This window comes from Acipenser ruthenus, chromosome 21 (assembly GCF_902713425.1).
Source record: "Acipenser ruthenus chromosome 21, fAciRut3.2 maternal haplotype, whole genome shotgun sequence".
NCBI lineage: Eukaryota > Metazoa > Chordata > Actinopteri > Acipenseriformes > Acipenseridae > Acipenser > Acipenser ruthenus.
In genome coordinates this window covers 21,472,257-21,490,579 of record NC_081209.1, presented here as the reverse complement: position 1 = coordinate 21,490,579, position 18,323 = coordinate 21,472,257, and the positions used below count along the sequence as shown (strand labels likewise).

The following is an 18,323-nucleotide window of genomic DNA, read 5'->3' as shown; positions in this document are numbered from 1 at the left end:
CAGATCTTCCACTGATAGTGGTAGTTTTGCAGCTGCATACTGGGCTGCAAGGTGTACCAAGTGGCAAGGACATCCCAGTACATAAACATTTTCATTTTCCTTGCGCACAAACGCTGCAACCCCTTTGTGAACTCCAACCAAAAGAGGCATTATCACAACAGAAGCTCACACATCGTTGCCATGGGATGTTAAATTTCTCCAAATTTCTGTTGAGTAAATTAAATATGTTTTCTCCAGTACTCGAAACTTCTTGCATTGCTGGTAGCGATAGTAATTGCGTGACGATAAGAGATCCGTCATATCTCACTACAACTGGATACAGTTGACTGGTTGTTGTGTCACTGCTGCCGTCCGTGCTCAATGAAAAATAACCCAGCGATAATTCCAAGGCTAAAGACCTTGACGTGTCATTTGAAAGGGTTTCGATTATGGCAGTGGTTTTTGTGCGGCCTGATCCGCGATGTTCGAGTCCAGAAATGCAGCTTTGCAAAGCGGACCGATATGATCCTAAACAGTAATTGGTAGATTGTGCTCAACAAAATAAAGTTTGCAAAAAGTGTCTCTGCCTTTATCACTGCATTATCTTCGCCTGTACTCACTACAAATTCACGCATAGATTTATAATTTCCAATAGATTTTGCAAATTGTTGATGTTTTTTTGTACCTACATGAACGATGCCATCGTGGTCCACCGTGTTTCACTGAGAAGTCAGTCCGGCAATATTCACAGTAGGCATGCGAGTCAGAGATTTGACTTGTTTTAATAGAAGGCCATTCTGTAGTGTATTCCTGTCTATATTTCTGGCACGATAGTCGACTTCTTTTAGACAGAGGAGAGTAGGACATTTTTTTTATATCTGGCTGGTGATGAAACCTGAACGATTGTATAAGGCAACATTTGCGCAGCAGTTTCTCTAGGACCCCCTACACCGGTTGCTAAGCAACCCGGCTCACCGCTACTAGTACTTTAGGTAAAATGCCAGTGAAATATGTTAAGAATAATATGTATATATAAATAGACAGGAAAACACACACATGGTAGCCTGTTGAAACAATGGTTTGTATGTATATTTATAGGCTATATGTATATATTTTTATATATAACGTTATATAATATATATATATATATATATATATATATATATATATATATATATTTGTAGTATCAAACCATTCGTCGTAGCACCGTATTTTACCCTCCAAAATAGTAGCTGCTACGGCAAAATCGTAGCACTTGGCATCTCTGCATTTATCTACAAAGCATTCAGAATGTGAAAAAAAAGAAACAGGAATTTCAGCAACTTTCAATGCGAAAATGACAACATTCCTTGCTGACCTGGTAGTGACGATCCATGGCCCATGAATCTTCTTAAATTAGGTACCTTATATAAATACTTTACTTTCAACATGTACTTATACATATACACATACAGGTAGTTTCGAAATGCTGTTGTGAATTTTTTATTTGTTTTCTTCACTTTGCAAAGTATATTTGATGCATTTTAAAGTATAATGAAATCAAAATCTTCACAAATTAATTTTGTTTACAAAACCACTAATGGAAGTTTCCAGATAATAAATAAAGTGATAACCATGTAGTACTTAAATATGTTCCAATTAAACTTTTCTTCCCCCGTACACATTTTCAGTAGGACACTTAAAGTGACTGGTACAAGAATATGCAGTACAACATGTATATACAGTACATGCACACACAAACCAATGTTTTTTCACATAAAGGTACATACACACTTATTGTGGCTCATTGTGGAGATCGGAAAGTATCTTATAACTAAAATACATTGTGTTCCACAGTTTAGCGTGTTGCTTTTGGTTTCCAAATTTCCAGTTCTTTGGTTCGTTTCCACATTTAAATTGTTGTTAGTTGGCTATTTTGTTTTCTACTGTGACATTGTGCCTGCTGCTGTAAAATTTGCAAAATGTTCTAAAGCATAGGTTCTGTCTTTCTGGGCAACACAAAGGAATACCAAGTAACAAACACTCCTTCAGAAATAATACATGAAACAAGAATACATTTTAAAAATATGTGGTAGAAATAGGTTAGTGTCTGGAATCTTGTGTTCTATCAGTCTTATGTCACGTGTAATATTAACCTTTTCTGACCAAAAGGAAATCCTGAGAATTATCTTGCAATCTTCACAATGAGCCTCTATTGACAATCTTGCGCTTGAAGTTAACTGAAGGTTCTGAAGTTCTTTTATTGAGTTTGGCATTGAACACCTGAACTTCGTGGCATTTCATCATCTTCTGCTTCGTATGCCTCTCCTCTATATTTATGACTATGACGGGAGCCGTGTTCCACTTCAGTTAGGTCAACCTCCTCCATGTCATCTAGAAGCATCAAGTCCTCCCTTGGAGGAAGCAATGCCTCCAGCTGAGGGAGCATGTGCTTTGGAAGCCAACCATTTTCTGGGAATGTTACCTGATGAAAGATAAGGAAGGTCAGAAGGACTGTGAAACACGGTGTACAGAAATCAATTGGGGGCCAGGGGCAAAATAGTTAAAGTTTGTTCTTACCAAAAACTGTATGATTAGCTGTCCTTTCTCATATGGAGCTCTATGAATTGGCATCCCTTCATTCTGGACACATTTTATGTCATTGTGTTTTATCACCTTACCTGTAAAGGAAGACAGACACACAGGTAAGCTATATATAGTATTAAGCATTTTACATATGCTTTGTAAATTTAACATACCTAGGAGGTGTATTTTCTAGAACATATGGCCAACTTTTACAAGTAATAAAATAGATCTGCATATATACTGAACAAAAAAAGGTTTAGTTACATGTGATGGTTTGGTATAAATTGTAAAATCGGTGGGTAAACTTAGGCAGATCTACTGGGTGAGCTAACTAACTGATGCGGTGTACATTCTAAAAAACTATAGATACTGACTAAATGATCCTTTTGCCGATTGGGGGGGGGATCTACATGACTATATGGGTAGGTGTATGAGAGTAAAATCCCTTCAAATAGAAATCTGATGTTCTGCAATCAATCCAGGAATAGATTTGAGAAAATGCACACCACCAGAAAACCAGGTGTGCAGGTACAACCTTGCATTTGAGATGGTAGAATGCCAGTGTTGTTTCAGAACTTACCTGGACTTGAGTTAATCAAGAGTATTCTGTTGTCAAGGGTTTTGATTGTCTTTTTGAACCCGCAGAGTGCCTCCACAAGCTGGATTTCCATGTTCATGATCAGATTGTCTCCGTGCCTCTGAAACACAGGGTGCTCCTTCTGATCAAGGACAATGATGACATCACCAGGCTCTAATCCTGGTTCCTGATCCCCCTCTCCATGGAATGTGATTTTCTGCTCATCCTTCATACCTAGAAGAGGGTGCACATCATTTTTGTTTAGTTTGTGCACAGCACAATAACACAACTTCAATCTACTGTAATGCTCTTTCTGATAATTACATTCGCAGTCTAGTATATAAACATTTAGACAGCAATGTATTTTAATCTTTGATTTAATTTGGGCCCCTTATATTATTATGTGGCAGTAATGAAGACCCATGATCCATGACCCTTCATCAAAATGTTCAAAGGTAAGTCACCATGACCCACTGAGACCCTCATGAGCGCTTCTAAGATATAACTAAAATGTAAAGTGTGTACCAGCGCCTCCTTCACATTCTCTCCTCAGTTGGATATGCATACCAGTGGGGGATTATAAATAGTCACCTTTGTCTACATGAACTTCAAGTATTTTTTTTTTCCTTTCCACTTTGTGACCATTGCACTTTTTGCATCTGTCTTTAGAGCTGAACCTCTCCCCTTGTCCTTGGCATTCTTCACACATTGACTGGATCTGCTGAATCATTCCAGGTCCAATCTGTTTGACCTGGATCTTAACACCTTGTCCTTTACAGTCACAGCACTTCTCCAATGTTCCCTTTTTACCCCCATAACCTAGGAGAAACAGGGAAAGGGAAGATTTGTTTCTAGGTCTTCACATCTATTAAAATAGTGATTATTCACACAGCATTAAATCAATTTAAAAAATACACTAAAAAGTTTAAATGAAACATGAAATACAAAAAAGTCAGTGCTTTCATAAATAGTTTACATCAGTTAAAAAATTGCATTTACAGAAACAATTAACTTGGTCCCATAATGTAAGTTTTTCACATAATAGGAATTCTACAATATGGATCATTCCATCAATTGAACAAATGTTTATAATCGATTTGAAAATTCTTAAGATTTAAGACCTACTTATTTTAAGAATGACTAGAACTCATATACTGAAACTAATAGAACCCACCATACAAGTCATCTAATGAGGTTTCTGGCATCACTAAGGGACAACTTCCCTGGTATATAACTAGACTTGCTACTTTGATATTAACTCAGTAAAGCTTGTTAAATGTTGAATTCCCAAAAAATATGAGTTCGAATGAAATAAATTTATATACGATAAACGTCTGTAAAACCACTCGCTATTTTTTATTTTCTTACCAAAAATAATCATTTCGAAATCCTCTCTAGTTTGTGTAGTTTTTATACTTGCTATCTGTCCCGTCTCCATTCCGCTCTGAATGGTTGGGGATCGCTGTCAGTCATCTCAGTGGTCCGTTAGTACTGTAGTTTCACTCTGTTCTGACAGATCTCATTGACTGAAGCAACGCTAGAATGCTCTCATTTGCCAGCTACAGAGCCTGTCATTCAAAGTGCCTACTTTGAAATGAGTGGATTAAGGTGTATGTAAGCTTTTGCTATAGGTATACGCTGACAAGGGCCCTGGAACTAGGGGTGCTGGGGGTGCGGTAGCTTTGCATGGCTTCCATCATATACAGGGGTTACAGTATTGTTCAAAGGCTTTCAGCACTCCCACTTTAAAAATTGTTCCAGTGCCACTGTACGGTGACAGTTACTAGTTTGATTTGAAAATGGGGCGCACAAGAAAAACTTAATGAATACTGTGCACAATACCCTGCCGACGGCTGAAGTCTCCACGGCAAGACAAAGCGGGCCCATCTACCTTCCAGTGACTCCGGCTGTGCTAAAGCAGGAGAGGGAGAGCTCAGACTCCGAATAATAAGTGCAAGTTAGTTCTGTTCAACTATCTAATGTTTTGTTCTGTGAATATTATTTTTACTCGAACATTTATGCTATAAAGGTCTGTGTAATACACTTTTATATGCTGTGTTTACTACAGTTTGAGACTATTTTTAAATGTATAGCTCAGCTGTGACCAAACGTTATTTCAAATATAATGTTGGTAACCATGGTTTTGTTGCATGTTGAATATGATAAAGGGGTTTCGCTAAATTAGATGTTTTTCAATGGCATAAAAAGTCTGTTTTTTTAAAAGCATAAAGGTCGATTTCACACATTTGCTGCTTGAATTGAAAATTAAGATAAAAAAACGGTAAATTCTTTGTAAAATAAACCTCGATATTAATCGTCGATTTGGCAAAATAAAAATCGAATAGTAGCAAGCCTATATATAACTAGTTACTTGAGACTCAATTTATGTACACCTACAAAATGAATGTAAAGGTGTCTCTGAACTATAAAGTAATTACCATTGCATTTCTCACAGATGACCTTCTTTTGGAGTTCAAGCTTCCTTGTTGTACCATTGTACATGTCCTCCAGTGACACGGACAGCTGGTGCACAACATTCTTTCCTGGAACAGACGGTAACCAGTTATGAGACATTTATTAAAATGAAAAAATACATTCCGAATGATCAAGGTTGAATTCAATTGCTTATTGTTATAAAACTGTTACAGCAATAGTACTAGAGTGGCAGATTATGTATCTGTATAAAAGCATATGAATTTTTTTATGAAATTATTGTGACATAGCCATCTCTGCCTAACAAGTGTTCTGTTTGGGAATTCCACAATGCAAAGAAACGCTCTTTTATATAAAACACAGGGTGACTCAAGTCACAAGTTTCAGTAATTTCTGTGTTTATCTTCTAAAAAGATGTGTTCCTAGAATTTTTCATTAGTATGTTATACATTTGATATTATAAAATGACCCTTATATGCATGTATAAATGTGGACACCTTCACAAACGACATGCATATTAATTTTCCTGGTAGCCATCCTAATAGTTTGTGTCAAGGGAGTAGAGACATCTGTCAGGAATAACTCACCTCTCCTCTCCCTGTTCATCCTGCCTCCGCCCCCAAAGAACATGTCGAAAATGTCCATTGGGGAGGAGAAACCCCTTCCTCCCATTCCACCTTCTTTGATAGCCTGTTCTCCTCCCTGGTCATAAAGGTCTCGCTTCTGTGGGTCTGACAAAACCTCATAGGCCTGAGATATAAGTTTGAACTGCAAAAGAGAGAAACTGAAATCAAATCTCCACAACATTTCCAAGCTAATTTCAACACTTAAACTGTGGGTTTAAATTATGTTTTGTGAAGTTACGAGTTCTAAATAATGCTAAGCGTTTCATTATTAAGAAAGAGAAAGTAAAGCCTTATAATACAGGCTAAATAACATATGGCAGGATCTGGTAATTCTATTCCTGTTAGGGCAACACTACTACAAGTGACTAGCATTTGATATAATTTAAATACAGTACTGCACGTGTTTACTGTGTGACTGATGCTGTATAGTTAAACAGGTAGCTTGTTGTATTTTTAGGTACCGTTATCACGCGAAATGTGGTCTTCCCTGGACTAAATTTCATAAGTCAGCATATATGGGGATGATATTTCATAGGCTGACCTATGAAAAATAGGGGGGGGTGCAGTTGGTCTGTCTTCTGCAGCGCTGCCCTTTATCGACTTATTTTTGCGTTGATTCTAAAGTCATTAGAGAAGTGGACAAGTTTCAGTAAGTTCTGTGTTTATTTAAAAAAAAAAAAATGTTCTTGATATTATAAAAATACCCTTACATGCATGTATAAATGTGGCCATCTTCACATGAGAAAGGACATACATCTTAATTGGGTGGTACTAAAAGGAAGATCCGGAAGATGGGATGATTGCCTGCAATAAGTCCCCCCTTTCACTAGATGGCAATGCCTAATTTCTGTCACATACAAAACAACACTACAAATCACTGTTTTCTAAGTGTATCTAGCTTGCACCTGGTATTACAAAAAGATTAGGGAAGATGGCTAGTATACACTGCCTAGTTACTCTGATCACTGTTTTAAAATTGTTTTTAGTGGGAAGATGGCTATAGCACACACACTTATTAGGGAAGAGGGGCAATATACACTGTCTAGTTAAATATTTCTGTCAAAGCTCACTATATGGGCTACAGTACACGCACTGTAAAAGTAACGTGTTTCAGCCGACTGAAGCTTGAGTGAAAAGCATGTAAAAAGTTGAGCATCTTTATTTTCTTGCGCTTTTTAAAACCATTGCATGGTACATCAATAATCATCAACTTGAATTTGGATTACTATTATAACAGCAAAATTATAGTTGAAATGAAGAGTTAAGCTTAGCAATACCATTTTATTATTTTCACTAAACAGTGTAAAAAACTAATATAACAGCCATCTTCCCAGTAAAAACAGATAGAAAACAGTGCTCAGAGTAACTAGGCAGTGTATATTGCCCATCTTCCCCAATAAGTGTGTGCTATAGCCATCCTCCCAGTAAAAACAGTTTTAAAACAGTCAGAGTCACTAGACAGTGTTTATTGCCCATCTTCCCTAATCAAAGTTAATCAGCCATCTTCCCAGTAACAGTTAGAAAACAGTGCTCAGAGTAACTAGAGTATATATTGCCCATCTACCCTCAAAAGTGTGTGCTAAAAGCCATCTTACCATTAACAATAGATAGTTGTACAGCATTTTGTGAAACTACAGTGTTTGCCATAGGCTTATACCAACATATACTTTATTACCTATGTTAACAGTATCTTGGCAGTAAAGTGTTTTTTTTGCCATTTTCCCACTGCAGACTGTATTCGTAACAGCATTTCTCCAGAAAATGTATATTGAACTGCATAGAAGAATTTATTGCAGTGGCCCCTATTGTCTGACAGAGTATTTGCAGGCAATCATCCCATCTTCCCGATCTTATTTCTGTACCACCCTATTAATTTCCTGAATACCTGTTGTCTTAAACTATTTTATGTACTGAGTCTTAGAGTTTTTGAAAGTTATTTTGCGTTGTTATGGTCTTAAAAGTCTACTTTTTGTACACAGCACTCCACTATAGAGTAAAAACACATGCTTCGATCAATCAATGGGCCCCTGGAGTATGACTGCCCCCCCCCCCCCCCCTGCTACTTTCCAGAAAGTTCGAAGTAACACCGGTATTTACAGATCTTTAAACTTACCCTTTCACCTTCGTTGGGGTTCTTGTCAGGGTGGAATTTTAAAGCAAGTTTTCTATATGCCTTCTTTATTTCTTCTGGTGACGCGCTGGTATTTACACCAAGAATGTCATAGTAAGCAGTTTCTCGAACCATCTTGCCGGTCTTTAAATAAAATTACAAAAATCAGTTTTAACAATTTATTATTATTATTATTATTATTATTATTATTATTATTATTATTATTATTATTATTAATAAACAATTTCAAACGTCATTTGTATCAGCTATCTATCGGTGTGGTATTAATAGCCTGTATAACATTAAAAAAAAACAAATATCCTTTTTATTAGAAAATATAGTCTACTGTCAGACCTCGTACATCATCTGATTAATAACATGATTGCAATTAGTTAATATGAAAAATAAAAACCCATTCACCATCCCCTTTGTAAGTGCAGCGTTACCGGTTCACTTCAATACATGTACTATCAGTTGCTTACTGCTCGCTAGCCGGCTGTCTCAGATTCTATTTATGAGCTGCGGCTGTACAGAACTTTCTCGAGCTGCAAAGCACCGCCCCTACACTGTGACGCCAGAAAATTCTCGCAGGCAAAACCCACCTACCCTGTGACGTATGACGCCAGAAAATTCTGTAGCTATATATGGCTGCGGAAATCTGGCACTTTCTTGAAGGGGGGAGGGGGGGGTTGAAAGAGGAGACTACCTTTCTATATGATTCTGTGTTTTCATTTTGTTAAGCCCTAGGTACAAATGCAATGTATGGTAGGTAAATGTATATGAAAATTAGGAAATGCATTACTGTATGTGGATATTTGAATGAAAAGAATATTTGACAAAAGAAAAAGTCCTGTCCACGAACCATCAATCACAAGCCTAGTTACTGTACTAATACTGTATGGCCATTAACAATGTTGGGCCAGTTTATTAGGAACAGCTGTCTGTGCACAAGGCTCCAACTTCAGTAGCTGTTTCTTTCTGGAAGTACAGTATGTCACTCCTTGAAGAGACACACACCCCAAGTTCTTCTAGTTGCTGTTGCTGCAGTCACAGACGTTGAAGCACTAACTAGTGAGACAAGATGTTTTTACAGATTACACAGAATTGCATATACTTCCACTTGGACCACATGACTCTGAATGTGATGAAGCTACTTTGCATTAATCCACATTGGCGGTATTCTTAAGAAAGTGCCCAGGCTCTATAGAACATATGCGCTATTAATTTGAGATAATAATACATGTGATATACAGTACAGGGACTGTATGTAACATGGTAAAATGTGTTGCAATTAAGATTCAGTCAGGAAGCTGATATATAAGGCTATGAAGTTTGTATAAGCCATTTGTATGGCCATTTTAAGTCCACTTTGTTTTTACACATGGGTGAATGAACCCATGTGTTATTTACAACCAACCATTACTATCGGTAATACTGTAAATAGATTTGATTATGACAAAATGAACATATTTAGCATATCAGGAATGTACAGTTAGTAGTGTAAGGGCCTGTGGCAAAGTGCCCCCCCCTGTGTATGATATGTTACGTGTTGTGTGTAAATGTTGGTGTTTAGGCATTGGTACACGGGATATAAGCGGTCTGTGTTTCACGTGTGTGTAAATTGTATATTTGTATTTAGGCACGGGGATGGCACATCACATCACGTGCAAGTAAAAAGTAATATGTGAGCACGGGGAATTGCACTTTAATTAATTCACGTGCAGTTGTACCGAGATTCCAATTGAATGATTGACTAGCAATCGAATCTCGGTACAACTGCATAAAAGCTGCATGTTTTCACTCACTGGGGGTTGGTGTTCGGTGAGTGGAGAACGGGAGAGAGAGGAGAAAAGAAAGCAAAGCAAAGCAAAGTAATTAGTGTTTTCACTCACCGTGTTTGTCCGTTTGTCTGTTCACTGTTTAGTCTGTTTTGTTTGTCTCTTTATTTTGGCATATAGTGCCGTGTCCCGTGTTTTTGTGTTTAAAACCTTTTATTTTCTGTTTATTAAATGCTGAGCGCAATCACGCGCTCAGCTTAACCAAACTCCACATCTCTGTCGTTTGTGTTCCTGTTTCTGGTCTGACGTCACCCACTCAGCCATTCTTGTCACACGTGGTGTCAGAACCGGGACAACAGCGCCTCCAGGGCTCAGGCCAGAGCGGGAACCGCAGTTTTTTTTGTGGAAAAGTAAATAAAAAAAAAATAAAAAAAATCGAAGGCTGGAACTGGAGAGACGGCTGCAGTGAGCTGGAGGATCTCCTCGGCAGGTTGGAGGACCAAGGTTGGTGCCTTGCCTGCGGGGTGTATGGGCACACGGTGGCTGTCTGCCCCTTCCAGGAAGAGGAGGAGGAACCAGCCCAAAGGAGGAAGGTGAGCAGAAGGAGGCAGAGAGGGGGAAAAGTGAGGAGGAAGCAGAGGGAGCCAAGGTGGTGCACCATGTGCATTGCTTATGGGCATGAGGACGAGGACTGCCCAGAGCAGGAGCCAGGAGAGGAGGAGCCCGAACGTCCTGCGCCTGAGTGGGAGGAGCCCGAACGTCCTGCGCCTGAGTGGGAGGAGCCCGAACGTCCTGCGCCTGAGTGGGAGGAGCCCGAACGTCCTGCGCCTGAGTGGGAGGAGCCCGAACGTCCTGAGCCCGAGTGGGAGGAGCCCGAACGTCCACAGCCCGAGTGGGAGGAGCCCGAACGTCCACAGCCCGAGTGGGAGGAGCCCGAACGTCCACAGCCCGAGTGGGAGGAGTCGGTGCGTCCACGGCCCAAGAGGGAGGAGTCGGTGCGTCCACGGCCCGAGAGGGAGGAGTCGGTGCGTCCACGGCCCGAGAGGGAGGAGTCGGTGCGTCCACGGCCCGAGAGGGAGGAGTCGGTGCGTCCACGGCCCGAGAGGGAGGAGTCGGTGCGTCCACGGCCCGAGAGGGAGGAGTCGGTGCGTCCTGTGTCCGGAGGGGAGGAGCTGAAGGCCCAAACCCCTATTTTTTTTTGGGAGGGACGAGGGCGTGAAGCTCAGGCTCCACAGCAGCCGCTGTTTTTGCTGCTGAAGGGAGCCCAGCGGAGACGCCCGCCACCAGCTCTACCCCCGCTGTCGGAGGAGCCGGCAGCGCCACCAGCCCTACCCCCGCTGTCGGAGGAGCCGGCAGCGCCATCACCACCACCCGAGGGAGAGGAGCAGGAGCTGCCTCTGCCTCCACCACCTGAGGGAGAGGAGCAGGAGCTGCCTCTGCCTCCACCACCACCCGAGGGAGAGGAGCAGGAGCTGCCTCTGCCTCCACCACCACTCGAGGGAGAGGAGCAGGAGCTGCCTCTGCCTCCACCACCCGAGGGAGAGGAGCAGGAGCTGCCTCTGCCTCCACCACCTGAGGGAGAGGAGCAGCAGCTGCCTCTGCCTCCACCACCACCACCCGAGGGAGAGGAGCAGGAGCTGCCTCTGCCTCCACCACCACCACCCGAGGGAGAGGAGCAGGAGCTGCCTCTGCCTCCACCACCACCCGAGGGAGAGGAGCAGGAGCTGCCTCTGCCTCCACCACCCGAGGGAGAGGAGCAGGAGCTGCCTCTGCCTCCACCACCACCACCCGAGGGAGAGGAGCAGGAGCTGCCTCTGCCTCCACCACCCGAGGGAGAGGAGCAGGAGCTGCCTCTGCCTCCACCACCACCCGAGGGAGAGGAGCAGGAGCTGCCTCTGCCTCCACCACCACCACCACCCGAGGGAGAGGAGCAGGAGCTGCCTCTGCCTCCACCTCCCGAGGGTCCGCTGCTGCTGCCGTCGCCTGAGGTCATCGAGGGTCCTGCTTCGCCTGGGGTCGCCGGGGCCTCTGCTTTGCCTCGGGTCGCTACACTGTGGCCGGAGCTCCATGAAGGGGAGCTGCCGGCCATAAAGAAAGAGGGTGAGGTCAGGAGACCAGCTCCCCCAGCTGCACTTTCGCGGCAGCAGATAGTGTGGCTGAAGCCCCGGAAGAGGGAGCTGCCAGCCACGAACAATTGGGGGGTGCCAGACATTCCACCATGGCCACCCCCAGAAACAACTTGCTTCCCCCTCTTCCGGGACTTTGGGACTGAGGGGGGAGGTGGCCATTGAGGCCATGTGTGCGTTGCACAAGGGGGGGTATATGTGGCAAAGTGCCCCCCCCTGTGTATGATATGTTACGTGTTGTGTGTAAATGTTGGTGTTTAGGCATTGGTACACGGGATATAAGCGGTCTGTGTTTCACGTGTGTGTAAATTGTATATTTGTATTTAGGCACGGGGATGGCACATCACATCACGTGCAAGTAAAAAGTAATATGTGAGCACGGGGAATTGCACTTTAATTAATTCACGTGCAGTTGTACCGAGATTCCAATTGAATGATTGACTAGCAATCGAATCTCGGTACAACTGCATAAAAGCTGCATGTTTTCACTCACTGGGGGTTGGTGTTCGGTGAGTGGAGAACGGGAGAGAGAGGAGAAAAGAAAGCAAAGCAAAGCAAAGTAATTAGTGTTTTCACTCACCGTGTTTGTCCGTTTGTCTGTTCACTGTTTAGTCTGTTTTGTTTGTCTCTTTATTTTGGCATATAGTGCCGTGTCCCGTGTTTTTGTGTTTAAAACCTTTTATTTTCTGTTTATTAAATGCTGAGCGCAATCACGCGCTCAGCTTAACCAAACTCCACATCTCTGTCGTTTGTGTTCCTGTTTCTGGTCTGACGCCACCCACTCCGGCCGTCTTTGTGACAGGGCCGTATTCTGAAACACCTTGAGCGATCGTGCTCACTAAGTGTACATTCGGGAAATATTTGATCTTTAAATGGTAACTTTGGTAATTAACTGCATTTGTAATAAAGGCCAGCCTTCAAAGTATCATAAAGTAGGTTCGACTAAAGTGTTCTGAGCTAATATGGTACATTTGTTTCAGAAAAATAAATTGATTAGCAATGTGTCAGTTATCAACTTCAATTGAGTAGGCATACATACAAACTAAATTATTGCTGGTGTTTAGCTTATGTACAATATAGATTGCAATCCCCCACTGTAAGATTAATTCACTTTGATGTAAAAAGAGAACAGTTGTTAAAATAATATAATATTTATTAATTCTATGCAGTACTTAAAAACAGTTTACATAAATACTAAAAAAATATGCACGTAGTTAAGGACATTACCTTATTATGGTATACATTTAATACAAAAAAAAAATAATGGTGCCTAATGGTAAAACCTTTGAACCCAATGAATTATGATATGGTTTAAAATCCCATTCACACTATTTTTAAAATGACCAGATGTTTTGCTGTGTTTCAGCACAGTACCAACATTTAACTGTCATTTTACTCTTCAGTCCCTTAAAGTTTCTTCCAGGCAGAGTAGGTTTGCATTGAACACATTTTCTTAAATGCCTTTAGTGCTGAATGGGCACCAAATTTAGCTCGTTTAGCCATGAAGCCTATTCTTTGATCTGAAGATGGACAGGCTAATCTTTTACTTTCTTTTGAAGAAAGACATTTTGAGTTTTTGGTGGAAAATTGTTCTGTTTTTGAATTTTCAACAGGAAGTAGTTTTGCTTTGGGATTATCAATTGGGGTCCATTGTGGTACTGAATTTTCCTCAGGAAGCTGTTCTGGTTCAACCTTTTGAGCCAAATGATAACTGGATTTAGCTCGCTTAGCCAGGTTCTCCATTCTTTTACCTAAAGATTGAAATAGTTTCAGTGTTGGTTTTTCTTGTACTTCTGTTGAAAGTTGAAAACTTTTCGGCTCTAAATTTTTTCTTTTTGGTTCTGAACTTTCAGATGGGCGGCAATTTTTTTTGGAATGTTCAGCTGGGGACCATTTTGGTTTAGTATTCTCAGGAGGAAGTTGTTTTGGTTTTGAATGTTCAGTAGGAAACCATTTTGTTAATGAATTTTCGTTAGGGGCCCAGTTTGGCTTTGAGTTCTCAGAAAGAAGTTCTTGCGGTTTTGAATTCTCGGCAGGAGACAGTTTTGGTTTTGAACTTTCAAAATGATTTGGCCTCTTTGCCCTGATACTGCTCCAGGTGATTTCAGCTTGGTGTGATTCATTGCTTCTAAACCAGTTTTGGTTTATCTGGTAGGGTTGAGTATTCCCAACAAATTGATCGTTGTCACAGCATACATCAAAGGTGCTAACTTTATAAAAGAAATCCATCCCTGAGACAGCATCTGTAACTTCAGGGCTATCATAGTCAGGTGTAAAGAGCTCTTCAGGAAGTGATAGAAAATTCATGGGATTTTTTTCCTCTGTAGTTTGGCTGTGCTCACTAGAAACTTTGTCCATCTGAACTTTGTTCACCACATTACTGTGCTCTTTTTCTGCAGTGAAACACATATTCTTGTCCAAAGTATCTTCAAAATCGTTGTCAGGGCTGGAATACGAACCGGTGCTCTTGTCCAAAGAATCTTCAGAATTCATGGTCACATCATTCAACATATCAGGACAGTTTCTTTCAAAAGGGTTGGGACTGTGGCCCTGGTCTGCAGAGGATCTGCAATCGGAGATGCTATATTTGAATGAAAAATCAAAGGAACAGCTGTCTGAGTGAGAGTGAGAATCTAAGTTCAACATTTTCACAGAATCCTCCGTGAAGGGGCCAAGGGATGAGGCGTCAGAAGTATTGTCATCAACCATTAAGGCATTATTTGGCTTGTCGCAATCACAGGTTCTCTCCATTCCTTCTGCAATCTCAGTCACAATCCCAGCTGGTTGAAAACTGGGACTATTGGGATCCAAGGAAACTTTACGGCTTTGCTCCTTCTCCTTGGATGCATGAATAGGCATGTCATTTCCACTGGTGAAGCTCATCGATGATGGGCTGTTCACAGGAAAATCTTTATCTTCAGAGATGTCTAGAATGATCACAGGAGATGCGTGGGCCTCCTGTGTAGCAGTTAGTGGATTGCCTAGAGGAACCTGGGGTTCTTCTCCATCCAGTCCACATGTATTTGAGTCCCCACTTGTTTGATACCATCCTTGATGTACATTTTCCATGTATTGGGTTCCTTGGACTGGGTAGGTCACATTGTTGGGTGTATATGTTTGATTGTAGTACACATGAGTGGAAGATGGAATGGGATATGCACTGGGATAGGCAGGTAGGTTTTGTTGATTGGTGTTGCCTGTGATCTGGTAGAATCCTCTTCCAGAGCCAGGTAGTGGAGAGTAGAAAGGTTGCAGCTGCAGAGAAGAAGGTTGCTGGGGGAGTTGCATTGCTGCTTGAGCAGGGAACGCAGTGGTGTAGTATGCGTTTTGAACATTTCCAGACTGTAAATGCATCCCTGCCTGGTACATGTTGGAGTCATAGTAGTAATTATAACTCTGTGGGTCTGAAAAAATACATACAGGTTATGCTATACAATTGTAACTAAATCCCTTACAGAATTGACAGAATTATCCTGCCACTGTTTTTTTTAAAGTACATTGTGATTACAGTCTTATATACAGTATAGATAGATAGATATATAGATAGATTTAGCTAGTCTTTACAAAAGCCTTGAACAATGTGTAAATAATAATCATTTTACAAAAATGCAGGAAGGCTCCTTCCAAAATGTAAAATTTTAAATGCAATATTATTGTCTTCTTTCCACACCTGCTTGTGCATACTGGAGTGGATAAGAACCTCCTCCTTGGACAACAGGGATCTGATGACCTGAAACACAAATTCATAGATGATTGATAAAAAACGTAAATAAACTTTTCTACATGTCACAGAATGCAGAGGTGGGAGTATAAACAGAAGAAACAAAAAATCTGTGCTATGTAATAAAAGTACAGGCAGTACTAAACTGAAACTGACAGTACAGTCAAAGACAATGAAACAACAGTGCTGTATCTACAGTATGTACAGGTAATTATGTATGTATGTATGCATGTATGTATGTATGTATGTATGTATGTATGTATCAAACCTGACATACCTGCATGGTCATATTGAAACTGGTACGGGCCTTTTATCTCTAATACAGGGAGCTGGTATGCTTGATGACCTGTAATAAATATGAACACACTTTAAATTAAAAAATATAACATGTACTTATTTATTTATTCATTCATTCATTCATTCATTCAAATAATGAATACAGTAAGCACACATTTTCAGAAATGCATGAAATGATCAAAAATAGACAGTTCTTATGTAAAATTAGGCAACATTTTACCACTGTACAAAGCAAGCGTAGACCGGAATCAATGTTCATCCTTACCTGAGTGCACATTTTGAAGCTGGTATGAACTTTCTTGCTGGATTACAGGTAAAGGAAGTCCACTCTGACCTGTAATACAGATTCATGATTTTATCTCTTTTAGATAACACATCATAATGTCATAAAAATATGTTCCTAAAAGTTGCATTGTCATTACTGATTTTCAATTAATATTAGTAAAAAAAAAAACTAAAAAAACACGTAAAACATAAACTATTACAAGACGTTATAGATTATGATTAATACTCAATAAACAATTACTAATCTGGTTGTTTGGTTGGAGAATTATCTAAGATGTGATACCTGCAGTTGGATTCTGAAGCTGGTAAGAGTCTCCTGTCTGGATAACAGGGATGTGAATCTCTCCCTGGCCTGAAATAGAAGTGTATAGTTCACTACATGCTTAGAAAAGAGGGTTCCTGACCTCTAAGTTTCTATAATAAACTCTTAAATAGGATTGTGGATTTTGGTACATGGTGTTTATATCAAAAGTTTATTTTACAAGACTTTTCACCACAGCATATTTAAAGATATTGAACTGGTTAAATGCAGCATACCTGCGTATCGAAGTTGGTTTGAACTTGTTCCCTGGATAACTGGGATCTGAATCTCTCCTTCACCTGACATATACAACACAAGTTCACTATAAAAACATGCGTTATAGAAAGAAAAGTACATAGCAGCAAAAAACAATTACTTTGGTAATAAAGCTAATAATCTGCTGGTTAAATAATCAAACCTGCCATACCTGCATACCACAACTGCTCTCCCTGGATATTGTGGATACCAGGAACTGAAATAAACAGCAAATTCACATTTACTATAGACATGGGTCTGTTTAGACTGTACTAGAACATGTGGTTAAATAGCAATTACAATGTAACTACACAACACATTCAAGGCTTAATGAGCAACAATATACTGCTTACTTAAAATACAATCAGACTAGTTTAATTGAACTCCTGTTAATGTCATTCACATTTACTATTCAGATTATAACGTCCCAGACAGATTATAAATGGGAAACGCTCCAGGGGTCCCCGAGTGGCTCACCCGGTAGAAGCACTGCTACATGATGTGCAGCGTGAGCCATGCAGCGCAGGTTCGCGTCCTGGCTGTGCAAAGTTGGCCAGTCTTTGCTGGGGACTCTGAAGGGAGTGTTGCATTGACTCTGGCACTCCAGTGGGTTAGGGAGGTAAACCAGCATTGCTCTACAGCAAACCCTGCTGGCCAGGCACCCAGTGAGCACAGAGCAGACACCTACAGTGCTGGCCTTTGTCCTCTACAGGTCAGTAGCTCTTGAACAGTCATAAAACTGATCTAGACCCCACTTAATATCACTTTGGGAAATAGAACACTTAGAAAGTATATGTAATTGAGTTGCTGTACATACAGTATTGAAATGCTCTGACACAGTTTTTAATTATTGAAAGGAAAAATGAAGAATGAACACTGTGCTTTAATTCCTATTTCTTCACGCTATCCGTCATCTTATTGTCAACATATTTGTACATTTAAAAAATATATTATTCTTTGATACAACTATTTGAAAACTATAGAATAATTTGTCATTTATCGTTTTTCTAGTTGACAGAGTCATTATACAGAGTCTCCAGAATATTATCCAGACAGTTCCTGCAAGTCCCTTTATTGCTGGTTCTATGATAGTGGTTCCTGTAAGAGGAAAGGACGCCTGTGTGTCCAACGACTGTTAAACAATGAGCCTACATGTTACAAATACATTGTTAGTAAAAGCAATAATGTATTCAGCAGCATACCTGCACCAATGGAATATTATACATTGTGTTTAATAAAGAAATGCTCTCAAGTGAAAAATATGAAGCTA

At 40.6% G+C, this 18,323-nt stretch overlaps 1 protein-coding gene across 3 annotated transcripts; it reads right to left on the bottom strand.

The window, feature by feature from the left end:
- Window positions 1-1,437: 1,437 nt before the first annotated feature.
- Window positions 1,438-8,806, bottom strand: LOC117429329 (dnaJ homolog subfamily A member 4). 3 transcript variants are annotated; one of them, XM_034048698.3, is made up of 8 exons: window positions 8,711-8,806; window positions 8,294-8,434; window positions 6,142-6,322; window positions 5,560-5,664; window positions 3,713-3,940; window positions 3,125-3,355; window positions 2,539-2,639; window positions 1,438-2,443 (listed from the first exon to the last, which is right to left on the bottom strand). In XM_034048698.3, the coding sequence occupies exons 1-8, from the start codon at window positions 8,711-8,713 to the stop codon at window positions 2,219-2,221; spliced, it is 1,215 nt and encodes a 404-aa protein (XP_033904589.2). In that variant the 5' UTR covers window positions 8,714-8,806; the 3' UTR covers window positions 1,438-2,218. The 3 variants fall into 3 exon arrangements, with proteins under 3 accessions (XP_033904589.2, XP_033904591.2, XP_058851012.1); XM_034048700.3 differs by having other exon boundaries at window positions 8,737-8,805; XM_058995029.1 differs by having other exon boundaries at window positions 8,773-8,792.
- Window positions 8,807-18,323: the final 9,517 nt, after the last annotated feature.